Source organism: Hemibagrus wyckioides, linkage group LG13 (assembly GCF_019097595.1).
Source record: "Hemibagrus wyckioides isolate EC202008001 linkage group LG13, SWU_Hwy_1.0, whole genome shotgun sequence".
NCBI lineage: Eukaryota > Metazoa > Chordata > Actinopteri > Siluriformes > Bagridae > Hemibagrus > Hemibagrus wyckioides.
In genome coordinates this window covers 23,825,394-23,843,627 of record NC_080722.1, presented here as the reverse complement: position 1 = coordinate 23,843,627, position 18,234 = coordinate 23,825,394, and the positions used below count along the sequence as shown (strand labels likewise).

General features: G+C 41.7%; 3 protein-coding genes across 8 annotated transcripts in view; 1 reads left to right on the top strand and 2 right to left on the bottom strand.

The window, feature by feature from the left end:
* Positions 1-1,643, bottom strand: part of wnk4a (WNK lysine deficient protein kinase 4a) — a 47,834-nt gene extending 46,191 nt beyond the window's left edge. Inside the window, exons 1-2 of one of the 4 annotated variants that reach the window (XM_058406911.1) lie at positions 1,487-1,643; positions 630-1,354 (exon numbers count right to left, since the gene is read on the bottom strand). In XM_058406911.1, coding sequence (XP_058262894.1) covers positions 630-1,181 — 552 coding nt within the window. In that variant the 5' untranslated portion in view covers positions 1,182-1,354; positions 1,487-1,643. The other 3 variants (XM_058406913.1, XM_058406912.1, XM_058406914.1) reach the window with 3 other exon arrangements.
* Positions 1,644-3,934: 2,291 nt separating this feature from the next.
* On the bottom strand, positions 3,935-11,825 carry vps25 (vacuolar protein sorting 25 homolog). Its single transcript, XM_058406920.1, has 6 exons — positions 11,667-11,825; positions 11,035-11,180; positions 9,363-9,416; positions 9,149-9,237; positions 8,101-8,176; positions 3,935-4,838 (listed from the first exon to the last, which is right to left on the bottom strand). Exons 1-6 carry the CDS (start codon positions 11,711-11,713, stop codon positions 4,726-4,728), a joined length of 525 nt encoding a protein of 174 aa, XP_058262903.1. The 5' UTR covers positions 11,714-11,825; the 3' UTR covers positions 3,935-4,725.
* A 537-nt stretch (positions 11,826-12,362) lies between these two features.
* pagr1 (PAXIP1 associated glutamate-rich protein 1) lies at positions 12,363-16,666 on the top strand. 3 transcript variants are annotated; one of them, XM_058406918.1, is made up of 6 exons: positions 12,363-12,527; positions 12,595-12,656; positions 13,623-13,766; positions 13,923-14,250; positions 15,140-15,228; positions 15,531-16,666. In XM_058406918.1, exons 3-6 carry the CDS (start codon positions 13,628-13,630, stop codon positions 15,764-15,766), a joined length of 792 nt encoding a protein of 263 aa, XP_058262901.1. In that variant the 5' UTR covers positions 12,363-12,527; positions 12,595-12,656; positions 13,623-13,627; the 3' UTR covers positions 15,767-16,666. The 3 variants fall into 3 exon arrangements, with proteins under 3 accessions (XP_058262901.1, XP_058262900.1, XP_058262899.1); XM_058406917.1 differs by lacking the exon at positions 12,595-12,656 and having other exon boundaries at positions 13,620-13,766; XM_058406916.1 differs by lacking the exon at positions 12,595-12,656 and having other exon boundaries at positions 12,364-12,527.
* The last annotated feature ends 1,568 nt before the right edge of the window (positions 16,667-18,234 follow it).

Sequence of the window (18,234 nt, the reverse complement as noted above, 5' to 3'; positions counted from 1 at the left end):
GAGCAATCAGGCAGTGGAGGGAGAGATAGAGACAGATGGGGAAAGAGGGACTTTATTCAACAAGATTAACTCCAGCATTTACTCTACAACACACGTGAGTTTAAGATGTCATATCAGGAAGCCAAAACAGGTAATGAAGCTGGAAAAGAAATGCACATTTTCTGCACGTTTTCTGAGCCAAATAAAATCAGGGTTGGGAATACAGAAGAGTGTGAAACGGATGTCACTGTTGGCTGAATATAAATACTAATATTATAGTAATTCATAATTAATTAGATTAATATTAATATAATATAATATTAATATTAATGTAATTATATCTAATTTTATCTAATTTCAAAGCAATATATTTGTACATTATTTTCTAGATAAAATATATATATTAAACGTATATTTTTTAAAATGAAATGTATAGATATTAGGTGTTACGCATAAGTATTAGTAATTTAAGAGTATTTATGGAAATGGAGCAACTGGAATAACTTGCCTTGTTTTAGGATCCTCCTAATGGCAGGTGCACACCAAATTCACCTTCATCGCTTGCTATCACCTGTGTTTAACACTTTCATAACACCCTTTTACTCGTAATAGTCGCAGAATTAATTGAATATAAGAAAAGTGATGTTTACCTGCAGCTCGCACCATGCCACCTCCACTGTGGTCTCCGTGTCCAAACCTTTATAGACGGTCTTAAACGAGCCTCTGCCGATCTCCACGTTAAACTTCAGGTATCGGCCATCGGGAGATGTAGCCACGGCTTTGGTCTCCACATCCTCCTTCTCCTCTTGCTCCCATCGGCTGTCGAGTCTTTTGATCAACTTTGGGTTGCTTTTCGTGGGCTCGGTGTCCGAATCCGAGCTCGCGCCGTGCGCCACAGCCACCGGAACCGCACCGTCCCACTGCGCTTTGGATGGTGAGGACTGCGGAGACGCCGAAGACGGAGGAGTATCGACGGCTTTTGATTCCTCCGTCTGTCTTTCGGCTAAGACATTTTCGTCGGACCATGATGGCGCGCTGAAAAACTGTGGCTCGAGCTCCAGTTTGTGAAGCACGTACGAGTTCCTCCTCGCGCTGAGCGCGTGCGCCCGAAGCGGCGGCACTCGGGACAGACAGTCCGCGTCCAGATCAACAGGTAAACTCGGAAAGCCGAGGCCGGACACCTCTACTTCTGCATGGGACATGCTGAGAATGAGTCGAAGGACCGCGAGCAGAATCAAATATGTACTTCTTTTTTTCTTACATCCACTTTAGCTTGAATCGATCACTATTCGCAGAGTCATAACCGATGACCGGAGAGAGGACATCGTGTTCTGGTGGTGATTATACTGGACAGTCCCTTATTTTTTTTGAAAATCTGCAATATGAAATCTGAGAGTGAAAAGTCGAACATTTATCGAATCAAAAGATTTTTCACTACTTGGTTCCAGAGTTTTGCAAAATTAGCATAAAATTTCCTTTTACCAAAACAGTTTACCAAAACCATTACCTCGAGCTGAGCGACCAGCAATCCGAAACGGTCGCGGTTCCGCGGTTCACAAGATGCACGCGCGCTCGGTTTGCACCGCTTAATTAACACGAGCTCTGCACAGCTTGTTCTGAAAGCACGAGCGCGCGGGAGTCGAGCAGTCTCCGCTGTGTGCGTGCACGAGCCCCGCCTCCTGCTGTACCTGAGGCCAACGCGTGCTGCTATATCACCCCCCCCAACACACACACATACGTGCCACGACCAGTGACCACCACTACACTACTTTAACCTAGTCCATTAGTCCAACCTAGTACTGAGAGCAAAATAATGAATATAGAGTGGGTTAGGAAAGTATTCAGAGCCTTCCATTTTTCACACTTTATTGTTTTACACTTGATTAAACTGACTTTTTGTTTTGAGGACACAGTGGCTTAATGGTTAGCATGTTTGCGCCACACTTCCAGGGTTGCAGGTTTGATTTCTGCCCCTGCCATGTGTACATGGCGATTGCATGTTGTCTTTGTGTTTTTTTCTTCTGAGTTGCCTTCTCTGGTTACCTCCCCCTGTCTAAAGACATATGCTGTAGGCTGATTGGCATCTCTAAATTATCTATAGTGTGTGAATGGGTGTGTGTGAGTGCAGTTGTGCCTTGTAATGGTTTGCTCCCACCCCCATCCCCCACCCCTAGGGACCCTAGGATTCCCTCCAACCCCATGTAGGAAAAGTGTTATAGAAATTGGATTGATTTTATCAAGATAATTAGAGTCTTAGCCAAGGGTCTGAATACTTACCTAAATGAGAAATTAAGGGACTTGTAAAAAATGGTTGCAATTCTAAACGGTTAGTGCAGCATTTTTGTTAATCCACTTCAGTTAATGCCAAAAAGCTTTGTTTCAACTCAGTTATGGAGGTGAACAACGGCAAACTTACAGCAAATTGTGTCATTTTCCAAATACTTATGGAACACATGCACAAACCTGAAGCGCTGGAATACTTTCCAAACCCAATAAACTCAAACCTACTGTGTGTTCATTTCCCTGTTAACTTTGCCCTGTCATTTAATTTCCAGGTGGGTTTCCCCATCACCTTCATATACACCACTCCAGTACTTGCTCAAACACAGATTGATAGATGATACTTTGCAGGCCTGAAGGATCAACTCGAAGTGTAGATTTCAAGACCATAACATTTTTCAGAAGGTATGGCATTCTGATGTAACTCGAAAAATCCGCTCGCTACGACTACCTTCAGCTTGTGCTGCATGAAACAACTTGTGGTACAGTTGTGTGAATTCTAGTTCCTTACAGCATGCAATAGTATTTCCCTCATGAATTTATGTCTTTTTGTGGTTTCACTGTATGTTCATTAACAATTACAAAAAGTCAAACAGGACACAGAGGATATTACTTATTTTGGCCTCAAGAAGCAACATATTTAGAGAAAAAATGAATTATTGTGTATATTACACATACAGAAATATTCTAGTAAATATATTCTGCTTACAGCAGCGATTTGTTTTGTTATTTTGTTTCATTCACAAAACAAACCCTCTGCTAAAAGCTAATTGGCAGGCAGTGGCCGTGTTTTGAAATGACCCAACCATCCTTAGAAATACACTATAGAATAGCACAGTGACAAATTTTTAAGCTTGATTGGACTCACACTTCCTGTGAGTACTACTGTAAGTTTACTTTTCCCTGTCGATGACCACACCCCAGCTTCCTGTTTGCATACTGCTTTAGAAGTTGAGCATAGTACCACGAAAATGGTAGCTTATTATTACAAATGTTGAACAGAGCAGAGGGTTGATAAAATCAAATCCTACTGCGGTTCACTTGAGTGACATTCAACTGCTCAGTTGGATCAATGAGATAAAAGTAAGTTGCTCTGCCAAATGCTGTAGATTTTAAACATGCCTTCCACTTTAATCCCTGGAACCAGTCATAAGGTAAAGCTTTATATTAAACTCAAATTAATAGCCATGTGGTTGCCATATTGGTTTACAAATCCCCATGTTTTGACAAATATTGGTGTTCAGACTATACTGACTGATCTGGTATCAGTTCCCAGGACTAATAATGCAAATGTGGAGCTAAATGACCCAGAAGACTAAATCCTATGGCTTGAGCCAATGAAGCTCTTGTTTTAGTCTTGAAATTGGGTTTAAGCTAAAGCAATCAACCGAAGACCAGGATCCTGATGTATATATTAGTATTTAGGAGAAGGAAAAGGAAATATAGTACGTTGAGTGCTAGAAAATGATCTAAACTAAAAAGTAAGTGCTCAGAAATGGGAAAACATACACTAGAAAAACATTCAGTACCATAAGCAAGGGAAAAACATGTGACTCAGTCTCTAAGCAGAATAAAACACCTTTGTTTATATGTGACTTTGAGGCTGATATCATGATGATTGGTGTCTCTGCTTCAGATCAAGCCAAGCCACAAAACATTAAAAACGAGAATGAGAAATGAGAAAAGAAAACCCCTCTTATTTATTTTTTACAGTATTATCATGGTATAAAAGGTGGTTTTAGACGGACACAGACAAGACTAATAGTGCTACTGGAAAGTTTCAGCAACCAAACTGCCAGAACTGGCATAAGGACAATTGGTTTGTGTCTTCATGTGTCTTGGAAAGGAAGCATCCGGTGACTCCCAGTAAGAATTTTGTAAGGTTTGTGGTATCACACACAGGAGATATTCAAGTAGAATGAGAGTCTGTCAGAATTTACAGCACTAAAAGAAAAAAAAAAAATCAAACTGACAAGTTGACTCAAAAATAGATATAGATATTTTTTTTTTTTTTTCTGATATGCCGTAGCAGTTGACTGAGCTTTCAGTCTTTCGCATTGCAAGTGAAATCCTACATCAAACTCATGGAATAGGCTTCTGAGTCATCTTCAGTTTGTAAGGTGTAAAAATCACCAATTCAGAATAGTTCCAACAACGAAATTATTAATGTCGTTAGGTTTATCTACACAGTTATGACTTTCAATGCAATGACTACATAATGGAGTGCTATGATGTTTTGGCCTGGGCTTCCAGTCACATCTTAAGACAGATTTTTTTTTGTTTGTTTTTAATTTTCCAGGATTCTGCTTAATCTGCTTAATCTGTGTCCGGAAATCCAAACCCTAAAGCCCATCCACCGGAGTGATAAGCCCAATAGATCAAAACAAAACAACAACAACAAAAAAAGATCAGACTGGGCTTAAGACATCTCAACACTGTCCCGAGAAAAATTGTGATTTGGTAAAATCAGAAGAATTTGACTCCTTTGCCGTCGTCCATTGTGATGATCTCTGCTTTGCCTTCAGCCTGCAGGGCCTGCAGTGCACGCAGCAGCATCCACTCCTCCAGCCCATGGAACTCTGGGAAATGAAGTGCATCGTCATTCACTTGCATGTTCTTCGGTACATCATCATTACACATTACTGACCCTGAAAGGTCCAAATTTGTCAAATTTCTTATCAGATTCTTAGTCAAATCCTCAGCATGCCCTGTTGAAATCTCAATTCTGTTTGGTCAGTAGATGGTGATTCATTTTCTAAAACAAAATCTCAGAGAATTTTCATCACAGGTTTATTTTAATGATTTTATTGAAATAATCTGTTCCTTAAGTAACAGCTTACATAAGGACCAGTACTGAAAATAGAGTTAAACCTGTAACTACTTTTTCCACCACAGGAAAATCTCAGGAAAATGCAGTTCCTGTTTAACATGACAAGATGCATTTTTTTGTCTTGGTAACTTGGTAAGAAAAGAGGCTGGTGAATAAACAACATTTTAACAGTTAATATAACACAGGGAATAAGGAAGAATGAATTTAACCTGTTCCACAGACATGCCACTGCATTAAAAATTATTATAAGCAGTGTATTTAATAAATAAAATATTAGGAGTACAACACTGGGTGCAGTTATAGCAAAGCAATCATCTTTAAAGAGGAAACAAACACTGTTGTATGCTGGGTTGCATCACACCACTATATTGTGTATTTTTTTTTCCTATAGCAGAACACCCCCAAGTGCTTGATTCCTTAATTATTACTGTATTATTAAGGGAAATGTTGCTTGTCATGTCTCCAAAAAACCACAAAGCATTTCATCACAGCCCTTCAAGACATGACATTCATATAAATCCGTCTTATTTTAAGCATCAACCATGCAGGTCCTGATGCAAGATGTTACTCTGGAAAGCTTTCACACTCTATTTAGTATGAATCTGAAACAGACCACAGTTCACATTAATTTCAAAGCTGTCACGTGGACCTGGTAGCGCACGGCTGTAATGAACCCGAGGTTACCTGTAGGAGGTGGTGCGAGTTCGGGTTGCACTGGAACTGTGCCGCAATTCCCATAAAACCTGAACACGACCTGTACTCTGGCCTGCACTTGTGCGTCTGTTTTAGCTGATGACGACTCCCTCAACAAACATGACGTATGAGTGACAGGGGGAGATGATATGTGCAGCTCATACACACATATATATATATATATATATATATATATATATATAAAATATACACTATATTGCCAAAAGTATTCGCTCACCTGCCTTGACTCGCATATGAACTTAAGTGACATCCCATTCCTAATCCATAGGGTTCAATATGACGTCGGTCCACCCTTTGCAGCTATAACAGCTTCAACTCTTCTGGGAAGGCTGTCCACAAGGTTTAGGAGTGTGTTTATGGGAATTTTTGACCATTCTTCCAGAAGCGCATTTGTGAGGTCACACACTGATGTTGGACGAGAAGGCCTGGCTCTCAGTCTCCGCTCTATTTCATCCCAAAGGTGTTCTATCGGGTTGAGGTCAGGACTCTGTGCAGGCCAGTCAAGTTCATCCACACCAGACTCTGTCATCCATGTCTTTATGGACCTTGCTTTGTGCACTGGTGCACAGTCATGTTGGAAGAGGAAGGGGCCAGCTCCAAACTGTTCCCACAAAGTTGGGAGCATGGAATTGTCCAAAATGTCTTGGTATGCTGAAGCATTCAGAGTTCCTTTCACTGGAACTAAGGGGCCAAGCCCAGCTCCTGAAAAACAACCCCACACCATAATCCCCCCTCCACCAAACTTTACACTTGGCACAATGCAGTCAGACAAGTACCGTTCTCCTGGCAACCGCCAAACCCAGACTCGTCCATCAGATTGCCAGATGGAGAAGCACGATTCGTCACTCCAGAGAACGCGTCTCCACTGCTCTAGAGTCCAGTGGCGGCGTGCTTTACACCACTGCATCCGACGCTTTGCACTGCACTTGGTGATGTATAGCTCGGATGCAGCTGCTCGGCCATGGAAACCCATTCCATGAAGCTCTCTGCGCACTGTTCTTGAGCTAATCTGAAGGCCACATGAAGTTTGGAGGTCTGTAGCGATTGACTCCGCAGAAAGTTGGCGACCTCTTCGCACTATGCGCCTCAGCATCCGCTGACCCCGCTCCGTCAGTTTACGTGGCCTACCACTTCGTGTCTGAGTTGCTGTCGTTCCCAAACACTTCCACGTTCTTATAATACAGCTGACAGTTGACTGTGGAATATTTAGGAGCGAGGAAATTTCACGACTGGATTTGTTGCACAGGTGGCATCCTATCACAGTTCCACGCTGGAATTCACTGAGCTCCTGAGAGCGACCCATTCTTTCACAAATGTTTGTAAAAACAGTCTGCATGCCTAGATGCTTGATTTTATACACCTGTGGCCATGGAAGTGATTGGAACACCTGATTCTGATTATTTGGATGGGTGAGCGAATACTTTTGGCAATATATATATACAAATGTTTGCAGAGAACACAATGACTGACTTTTATATATATGCGTATGTATGTATGTATGTATCTATGTATGTATGTGTGTGTATATATATATATACATACACACATACACACACACATACATACATACGCATATATATAAAAGTCAGTCATTGTGTTCTCTGCAAACATTTGTGATGACGTAAGCCGAACACAGCTGCAGTGGGATTCAGTAGAATCGAGTGAGTCTGAAACCAGTCCAACGTGTGGGCAACCTTTTGCTTTGACCCTTTCTACCAGTACTCTGAGACAGAAGAAATGGAAATTGGCTTGAATCAGTAGGAATTATTTTATCACTGCAAATCTGTTATTAGTCAGGACACTGTTGGGTTTCTGTGTGTAGAGTATTGTGACTGTGTCGAGCTGCTGAGGAGCAGGTGATGGGGGCGGGGGTGTTGGGAGAGGTGTGTGAGCCCCCTGCTGGCCAAACAATTCACTTAGTATAGAAATGAAACAGACAACACAGGTAGAGCTTGTTTATATATTAATACACTGGATACAAGCTTCCACAATAAATTTATACCATTTATACCTAGTAGACTAGCTAAAAATGGATCCAAATTTAATATTTGCTGGTTAATCTTGATTTTTTCCCCCCTCTTTGTATACATATATATGTATACAAATAATAATATGGTATAGAATAGAGTGTGCATAACAATGTATAATAATGGTGCAGTGAGGGTGGGGAGCTCTGTTGGAGCAAGAAAACGTCATCCTGTTTTTCTTTTTGAAAGTGTTGATATATGTGAAATATCAATAAAAAGACTTTGAACAAAACAAACAAACAAACAAATAAATAAATAAAGTATACATACCTTCGCTTTCTGTGTCTTCGCCATTAGAAAGCTCGTAAAGTGTAAACACTGAATTCACCATGCCATTTTTAGACACCTAACAAAAAAAAACAGAGTCCATCTGAATGTCTGGGCGACGTGTATGATCACCTATGTTCTTTAAAACAGAACGAGCTAAATGCCAGAAAACCTCACCGCTGAACATCAGACTGTTCTCTGCTTTCAGTAGTAAAGCAATAAAGAAAGCAATGCAGCATTTAAAAATACAGTATAATATTCGCTTGTCATGTAGATCAACACACATCTAATGTCCATACGGAAATAAACATAGATGACTATAACTATAACTACATAACTATAACACACTCTTTGGCCAAAAGTTTGCAGACACCTGACCATCATACACATCTTCCAAAAACGGTTATCACAAATTTAAAAGCATACATTTGTATATTATGGCTGTGGATGGATCTGTGTGGACAGCCTGTGACCAGGAGACAGCCGTGGACAGAGCCACTTGGGGACTTTCACACCGTCACGGATCTGTCAGCTTGGAACAGCAAGGAATTAGTGTCTATAATGAACTCAGAAACTACACTGACCTAATGGTGCCTCATGGCCCTTGTTTGCTGTTGTAGAAAGGACATTATTTAGTTACATTTACATTATTTACTGTCCAGGGTCACCCAAATGAGGATGGGTTCCCAGCTGAGACTGGTTCTATATATATTAATATATATATATATATATATATATATATATATATTAATATATATATATATATATATATATATATATATATATATATATATATATATATATATATATATATATATATATATATAGCTGTGGAAAAAAATAAGAGACAACTGCAAAATAATCAGTTTCTTATGTTTTTTTTTTCTTACAGGTACATGTATTGGTGAGATGAACAGTTTAAAATTGTGAGTGGAGTTACAGATGTATGTGTTGAATCTCACACAAATGACACAGGTCATCAGAATCCTTAAAATATTTTAATTAGACTGTAAAAGTCTGAGTGTTATGAGTAAACGGTATCAGAGCTCACCCATTGATAAATCAGCTTGCCCCACTCCTCGGGTCTTCGCCACATGATTAAACAGCGCGTTTTGTTTTTGTCCATCCATTCCAGGTTCCCTGCGGTCAGAAACAACAGTGACAGCGCTGTTTCACAAACTCGTTTGGATTCGAACCTCTTGACATTATTGAGACCTGACTGTGTTTTGAAGAAAGGCAACAATTTAATAGAGATCACAGCTCACCTTTTTTCCTCAGTTCCTCAAAGACGACTTGTATGGCCTCAACGGAAAGTTTTCCTGAACAACTGAAGTCAAAGTGAATATGCAGAAATGCTGAAAAAAGCCTTTAATATTCAGACAATATGATTTTAAAGATCAGATACCTAATGGTATTTTGGCTTAGTGCACTAAGCATTACTTGTGTGTAATGCTGAATCCTGTATACATAAATACATACACTATATTGCCAAAGGTTTTGGGACACCCCTCCAAACACTTGAATTCAGGTGTTGTTTTTCAGGGGTTGGGCTCGGCCCCTTAATTCCAGTGAAAGGAACTCTTAATGCTTCAGCTTCATACCAAGACATTTTGGACAATTTCATGCTCCCAACTTTGTGGGAACAGTTTGGGGATGACCCTTCCAACATGACTGTGCACCAGTGACCAAAGCAAGGTCTATAAAGACATGGATGAGTGAGTTTGGTGTGGAGGAACTTGACTGGCCTGCACAGAGTCCTGACCTCAACCACATAGAACACCTTTGTGATGAATTAGACCGGAGACTGTGAGCCAGACCTTCTCGTCCAACATCAGTGTGTGACCTCACAAATGCGCTTCTGGAAGAATGGTCAAAAATTCCCATAAACACACTCCTAAACCTTGTGGACAGCTTTTCCAGAAGAGTTGAAGCTGTTATAGCTGCAAAGGGTGGGACAACTCCATATTACATTCATGTGCATGTAAAGGCAGACGTCCCTGTTTTGATCTGGCTCACAGTCTCCGCTCTAATTCATCTGTTCACGATCACGGGCTTTACTAGCAGTATCCACAGGTTTACATAACCTGTTCAAATTCAACATGCCGTCATTTGAGAAAGTGCTGCAAATTAACACCATGATTTTAGAAAATAGCTGCATTGGATATGGCTCTCTAACTCAGCTAACCACAGCTGCTGGTTTCACAGCTTCATTTGTCTCAGAGAAAGCCCTTCACTAGCTCTCACCCTCCCTGACTGGCAGCACTATTTTGCCAAAAGTTTGTGCACCCCTCACCATCACACTTGTATGTGCTTGTTGATATAGTCCCCCCATTAGCTGATAGCTGAATATGCTCCACTCTTCTTACTACTAGATGTTGGAGAAAGGCTGTGGGAATTTGTGATCATTCAGCTACAAGCACATTAGTGAGATCAGACACTGATGTTGTAAGAGAGAGGAGGTCTGGAGTGCAATCGGTGATCAAGTGCATCACAAGGATGTTCGGTGGGGTTGAGTCAGAGCAGGACACTTGAGATCTCCCACTCCAACATTAACATACCTTCATATACAGTATCTTCATGAAGCACGCTTTGCACACCGTCATGCAGGAACAGGTTCGAGTCTCTTAGTTCCAGCTGTACAAGTATTTGGGGGAAGGAACAGATACAGGTGTGCTGGTCAGGAATCCACATACTTTCGGATATATGATGTAGGATACTGTAGAGTATGCACGTGTGGGAGCTAGGGAGATGTCATGGGGAGGGAAAAAAACTTCAAATGAAACAATTCTGTTCCATTTTCTTTGATATGCAAATGATGATGCTGATGATAAATCTCTGTCTCATCACTCTGCAACCTCTAGTGACATTTTTAAGCATGAATTAGCTCCCCTGAAAACAGCTGGCTGATGGTGTGTGTGTGGTGTAGTTTAAGGATACTCTCGATCTTCTTGTTGTTGAACATGGGGCTCTCCTGCGCCTCCAGAACATCCATAGTGTAGAGCTTCCTGTGGCGGCAGTATGAGAGGGCGAGGGAGCACCAAGCCGCTAGCTGCTTCTGCCTCGTGTCAACATTGGGCTGTAGTCTAACAATCATAACAAAAAAAGGTAGGAGTTTTAGGTCTGGGGAGTCACCCACCTCCACACTCCCCTGAATCTAGTCACATCTTTAATCTTCCACGGGTTCCACAACCAACTAAGTTAACTGTGCTTGAAGATGACGTGTACAAATCAGATTTTTGCCACTAGTTAGTGTTCTAATAAGTTTACCCATTAACACAGGCTAGTGATCACTTACTTCCGTAGCACTGAACCAGTTCAATCCCAAATAGCACCTCGTTAATATTTAGTACACTACATAGTGTGCCTGACAGGTGTTATTTCAAACCGGTTAGAGTGCACCTATATAGGGTGTACACTGCGGTTTGGAATTCAGCCTGAGAGTGAGAGGAAAAACTAGCCAAGTCTCCTAGCTCTTACACAAATCATTAACAGGCGTTACAAAGCCCGTGAAGATGTCATTTGGAATATGCGCATATTTACAGTATTATACGCCGGCTTGGTGTACTTACGTGAAAAATGGGGGGAAATTGTACTGCCAGGGCCACTCAAAACTCATCTCCAATACAAATTGCGTCCACTTGCGGCCCAACTAAACACCTTCAAATCGGGCGTTAATTTTTTTTACCCACCCGTATTCATATAAATCCCGCCCCTAAAGTGCTGATTGACTAGACAACTGTCCAATCAACAAACTACTTTTCTGATTTACTCGTCAGGCTGGACGCTGATAGCCAAACAGCAGGCTAACAGACGGCTGAAAAATATGGGTGGGAAAAGAAAACTATGCAGTCAGAGTATGAACATCCGGTATGACAGGATGTGGGAACTGCGTGTCAAGTTAAAGGGCTTTTATGGTGCGCAGGGGGAGCAACATGAAATAACAAAATAAGTAATTAAAACGCCAAATAATCGACTTAATTGGTAATTAGTTAATTAAACTGTCAAATAAAAGTTCAAATCATTTAATTTAATTTAGTATATAATTTTAAAATAAATATTTATTTAGTTTCATTATTTATTTCAAAGGTTTGATAGGTTTATTTGACAGCTTTCTAACCCTGGTTATGGTGTATTTCATGTAGTGCTTATTTTAGTATTAATATTAATTACTGTTTTGCTTGTTGATTTGTTTAAATGAAACGAAATGATATGAAATTCTTTCGGTATACTGGTCCTCCGAACAGCAGGGGTCGCTGTAGTGACGCCATTACGCCGCTCGATGACGCAGACGGCGGGAGTCTAGCCGAGAAGTAAACATTCAGTCTATCATTGATCAGAATTAACAATGGAAAGCAGATCTTCTCGATTGAACACACTGTAAAGCTTCTGCACACGACCAGAACCGACAGGAATATCTTCATGTGAGCTCGGTACGGTAATTACACTCTGCACTATTATACGCTGTTGTAGGCATTGTCCTGAATCTCTCTCTCTTAGCTCAGCTGTGTAGCGGATGTAGCAGAGTGTAACACATCACCGGCCTGCTGATGGACACAGCTGTAAGGTTCATTCAGGCTAGATGACTAGACATCAAACAGCCGGAGTAAATTAGTAAAGTGTAACTTTTCCTGACTGTAAACATTAGTGGTGCTAAGTGTGTGTGTGTGTGTGTGTGTGTGTGTGTGAGTAGTGGGGGGGGGGGGGGGAGAGTGTGTGTGTGTGTGTTTGTGTGTGTGTGTGTGTGAGTGGGGGGGGGGGGGGTGAGAGTGTGTGTGTGTGTGTGTGAGTGGGGGGGGGTGAGAGTGTGTGTGTGTGTGTGTGTTTGTGTGTGTGCGTGAGAGAGTGGGGGGGGAGTGAGAGAGTGTGTGTGAGTGAGGGGGGGGGTGAGAGTGTGTGTTTTGTGTGTGTGCGCGAGAGAGTGGGGGGGAGTGAGTGTGTGTGTGTGAGTGAGGGGGGGTGAGGGAGGGAGTTTGTGTGTGTGTGAGAGTGAGGGGGGGTGAGTGTGTGTGTGTGTGTGTGTGTGAGAGAGAGAGAGAGAGGGAGTGAGTGTGTGGGAGAGAGAGGGAGAGAGAGAGAGCATGAGCGAGTGTGTGGGGGGGTGAGGGAGCAAGTTTGTGTGTGTGTGAGAGGGGTGGGTGAGTGTGTGTGTGAGAGAGAGAGAGTGAGTGAGTGACAGAGAGAGAGAGAGCATGAGCGAGTGTGGGGGGGGTGAGGGAGCGAGTTTGTGTGTGTGTGAGAGGGGGGGTGAGTGTGGGTGAGTGTGTGTGAGAGAGAGAGTGTGAGTGAGTGAGTGAGTGACAGAGAGAGAGAGAGCATGAGCGAGTGTGGGGGGGTGAGGGAGCGAGTTTGTGTGTGTGTGAGAGGGTGGGTGAGTGTGTGTGAGAGAGAGAGTGTGAGTGAGTGACAGAGAGAGAGAGAGCGTGAGCATGAGCGTGTGCATGTGTGAGAGAGAGAGAGAGCTACAGAGGTGTATGCATGTTGCATTGGGTTGATCAGACCTTGACCCTGTTTTGTGGTGTCAGCAGGTGTGATGCAGGCAGCGGGGGATGTGGAGTCCTCGCTCTCAGACCGAGTGGAGGTGATGGGTGTGAAGGAAAACGAGGACAAATCTACAGAAGAGGACACTGAAAAAGAAAGCGAAGAGGCTACTAAACCCGAGGACGAGAAAGGTATGAAAACAACCTGCATGCCTTCATTTAATCTGGACATCTTATTTATACAGCAGAGCACTCAGTGTGGACACTGTGTGGACACTGAGTGAGAGTGTGTGTGTGTGTGAGTGAGTGAGAGTGGGAGTGATGTTTTCATTTGTCCACTTCTCTTAGATGAGGAGAAAGACACAGAGTTACCAGATGAAGACAAACAGAACGAGGGAACAAAGGAGGGTGAAGACATGACCAACGGAGGCCAGAGCCAGCAGGAGGATGACGAGTGGGAAATCCCGTACAGTGACGAGGAGCTGGAGGAAGCTAAGACCTGGATGCCTCCACCCGAGGAGATCAAGCGTTTGTATGAGCTTCTGGCTAAAGGAGAAATGCTGGAGTTGAAGTGGATCCCTCTGCCTCGCAGACCTCCAACTCCACCACGCACTCCTTCTCCAGAGAGAGATGGAGAGAACTCGGACGAAGACAAGCAGGAGGAGAGCGAGCGCAAGTGAGTGACATGATTTCTGTGTGTGTGTGTGTGTGTGTTTAGCAGTGATGGTAGCTAATATTGTGGCCAGCAGGTTGTGAGCTTCGTGTGTATAGATGGCAGAAGGTTACTGTTAGAGAGTGGTGAGCATTTTATCATTCGCAATAACACCTCTATAACTTCACATGATTTTACCGTAACATCATATCTGATGGAAGCAGGGATTAATATTCTGAGTTCAAATCGTATTGCACCTCACTGTTTCTACTTTGCAAACTAGCAGCAATAATTGTGGCAGGAGCACTTGCCACAGAAAATGTTAAGTGCTTGTGTAAAAGTGTGTGTTAAAAGGTGTTCAGACAATCTAAAGATGGAACAAAATGATGACAAAGCAAGTTTCTTAATTATACTCCAGTTGTAAAATAAAAGAAAAATTCAAAATAACACACAGAGTCAAGTTGGGTATCATTCCACTCACAATGCTTCCCTGAATCTAAAGGTACCACATCTGTTTCTGGGACAAAATATACAGAACTTATAAGCAAAAAAAAAAAACATCATCTTTGCGTCTCTTGAGCAGAAGGTGGCTTTGCTCTGCTCTGCTCTGCTCATTTATCCTCAGGTCAGGTTTGTTGTCAGTAAGCCAAAGTGTTGTGTGGTATAGAACCTCATGGTCATTTGTGTCGTTCTCGCAGTTATATTTGTTGATGTGTTAGATATAAGAAGTAAAGGCATTCTTATCTCCACTCGACTCATTATGCCTTACAGCTTTCCTGAGGTGTTTTTAATGTAATGTATGCAGTGAAGCTGTTTTTTGCATGGGAATATTTATAAAATGAAATCAGTTCAGTCACTCTGCTAGATGAGACACACAAGTATAAAGACTGTGCGGCTTGTGCTCTGTTTGCAGGCCTCCCACACCTACTGAGTTTGATTTTGACGAAGAGCAAACCTCCATGACTCCCAAGAATTCATTCCTTGTACGGCGCAGAACACCAGGTATGACCTTTACCTCAGTGCTCAAGACTGTGATCATAAAACACTTCAGAAATAAACCTCAGGCTGCATCACACCACCCTGTGTTGAATATTTTCCTGCAACAGCAGCACACTCCTTCCTAGTTTTTTTATTCCTTACTCAATGTTTAATCCCCTAGTTGTGTTGAGTCACAGCACTAATCTTCCGTATTGGATGCTTGGTTTGCTCTAACCTCAAAAGATTTCAGTATTTGATTCTCTACAAGGAAATTCAGCATCAGATTTTGATGTTGAGTCATATCTTGCTTTGGATTTTTTTTACAGGCTCCTCCGCTCGTTCCTCTGTGAAGCGAACTGCTCGGCTCGACAAGGTGCTCTCCGACATGAAGCGCCACCAAAAGCTCGAAGAACAGATCCTCAGGACGGGTCGCGACCTTTTCAAAAGCAACAAATCCACACAAGACCGCTCGTCTGCCGGCAGTCAGAGGGAAAGAGACAAGGAGAGAGAGAGAGACAGTGACCCCAGCACCATCTTCAGCCCCAGACAGAGGAGATACTGAGCGAATGTATACAGGAATGGGGACAAATTTGGGTCACACCCTTATTTTGGGCTTGTGATCCATTTCATTTTTAAGAATAGATGACTTGTTTCTTATGAATTTTTTTATACATTGAACACACTTGTGGATTTGAGAGATGAGATGAAATGTATGAGATACAGAGTGAAATATTATCCATATTTGAATAAATGTCTTATGTTGATGAGAATCTTTTAATTTGTAGAGTAAACTTGTATGAAATGTTTTCTTTAAACCAGCACAAAGCTTCTGACCCATAGAGTGGATCATGGAGCATAGTGTCTGTTTCTTCAGCATTTACTTTATCAGCACAGCAGTCAAGGTGTAGCTGGTGCCTCAGTGGTTAAGATGCTGGACTCCTGCTGGAAAGATTGTGAGTTCGAATCCTAGTAAAGTGTAGCACCATCTGTACTAGACCCTGGAACAAGGCCCTTAACACTAAACGGCTCAACTGCATTAAATATAAGGCACCCTGGATAAGTGAAATGTAATTAAGTTCAAATCTCAGGTCAGTCATTGCTGGACCCATGAGCTAGATGACTTTGTTACCTGACTCCATGGTCATTTTTTCTTGTTTCTCTGCATCAGAAATGTATTTCTATACACAAGCAGTCAAAAGACTGGGCACACGACATGATATTGTCTTAGATCTTAGAATTAAGTCCTTTAACCAAACAAGTCATTTTTATTTAGATCCGAGAAGCTCAGCCTCTTGGGGAACTTTAAAGAGATGAAGCTTGTTTGGATGTGCGAGTCTTTTGTTGAGCATTTGTCCAAACCGTTGACTGCTAGTGAACCTAATTAAGGTTATATGGATTTACAGGAAATTATAATGAAATAATAATAATAATAATAATAAAAAAAAATCATTAACCCTTTCAATGCCGCCTCATGACTTTGTTGTATATAAAAACACAGGTGCTGTTTATTTCAGTGCTTAAACAACAAGTAGCTCTTGAAAGGAAGGTTGTTGTGGTTTGGAGCTGTTGGGAGAACTAAAAAAAAATCAGCATTCATTTTTACTTTCACTTTCCAGCATTTTATACACAGACACACATGACTATGTGTACTCTGCTCTCTCGCTCTCTCTCTCTCTCTCTCTCTCTCTCTCTCTCTCTCTCTCTCTTCAGCTTTCACTTCTCCAAATTTTGCAACAGAGAACCATCATCACAGGTGCATAAAAATGTTTTTGAGGTCTAATGTTATAACATACAAATATTATATTATAATTATTGACATTATTTATACAGGTTAATATTGAAGTTTAAATTTTTCAAATAAAATATTTACAGAAGTATTTAACTGAAAATCACACCAGGGCTTCAACTGAATCCGTAAATCTCTAAATATTTTATTTGCAATATCCAACTTTAATATTAGCCCTTTGGTCTTTGCGCAGAAACCAAAAGAAGATTGGCTGATCAATGTTTCCATTGGCGTGATTGTTAATACTGGCTCTGACAGAAAAGTGGCACACGGTGCATCATAGCTTGCTGTGTATGGGGCTGTGTAGCTCCAAAACAGACACGCTGACCCCTGTAAACTGTCTAAAACATCTACAATGGGCATGTGAAAGAAGGTGGTCCTGTCAGAAGAATCATATTTTCTGTGTATGTGTGTCGTATCTGGGGAAGAGATGGCACAAAGATGCACTATGGGAAGAAAGCAAACAAGTGGAGTCAGTGTGATGCTCTTGAAAATGTTCTGCTGGGAAACCTTGGGTCCTAGCATTTATGTGGATGTTTCTTTGACATGTAGCACCTACCTAAACAAAGTATCCTGTTTCATGGCAGCAGTGGCCTTTTTCGGCAGGATAATGCTGCCTGACACACTGCAATCTTCTTACAGAAATGGTTTGAGGAACATGAATTAACACCTAGAATTCAAGGTGTTGACATGTCCTCCAAATTCCAGGGTCTGTGTGATGTGCTGGGCGACATTCTTAGTGCCAGATGTGACACAACAGCACACCTTCAGAGGTCTTATGGAGTTCATGCTGCACTGGCTGTTTTGGTGGCACTCAGTGGACCTACACAATATTAGGCAGGTGGATTTAATGTTATAATATCAGCTAAAAGAAAACCATCATAAATATATATAAAAATCTGATTGTTACAGTTTTAATATTGTGTATGTTTAAATATAGTGTAGTTCACTGATGACTGGTGATGTTATGAAGGTTGCTGACATCATGAATTTTGTAAATACACCAGAATATTCCACTCAAAAACCTGGTTCATTTTGTCAACATGTTACGACTTGGCTAAATCTCAACAAGCTTTGAACAAGACTCCATTCATACAGATCCTCCGGTGGTAGCTCAAGTGGTTATGGGTCGTGAACTGGAAGATCAGGGTTCAAGCTGCAGCACCACCAGGCTGCCCCTGTTGGGCCCTTGAGCAAGGCACCCAACCCACCCTGCTCCAGGGGCACTGCATCATGGCTGACCC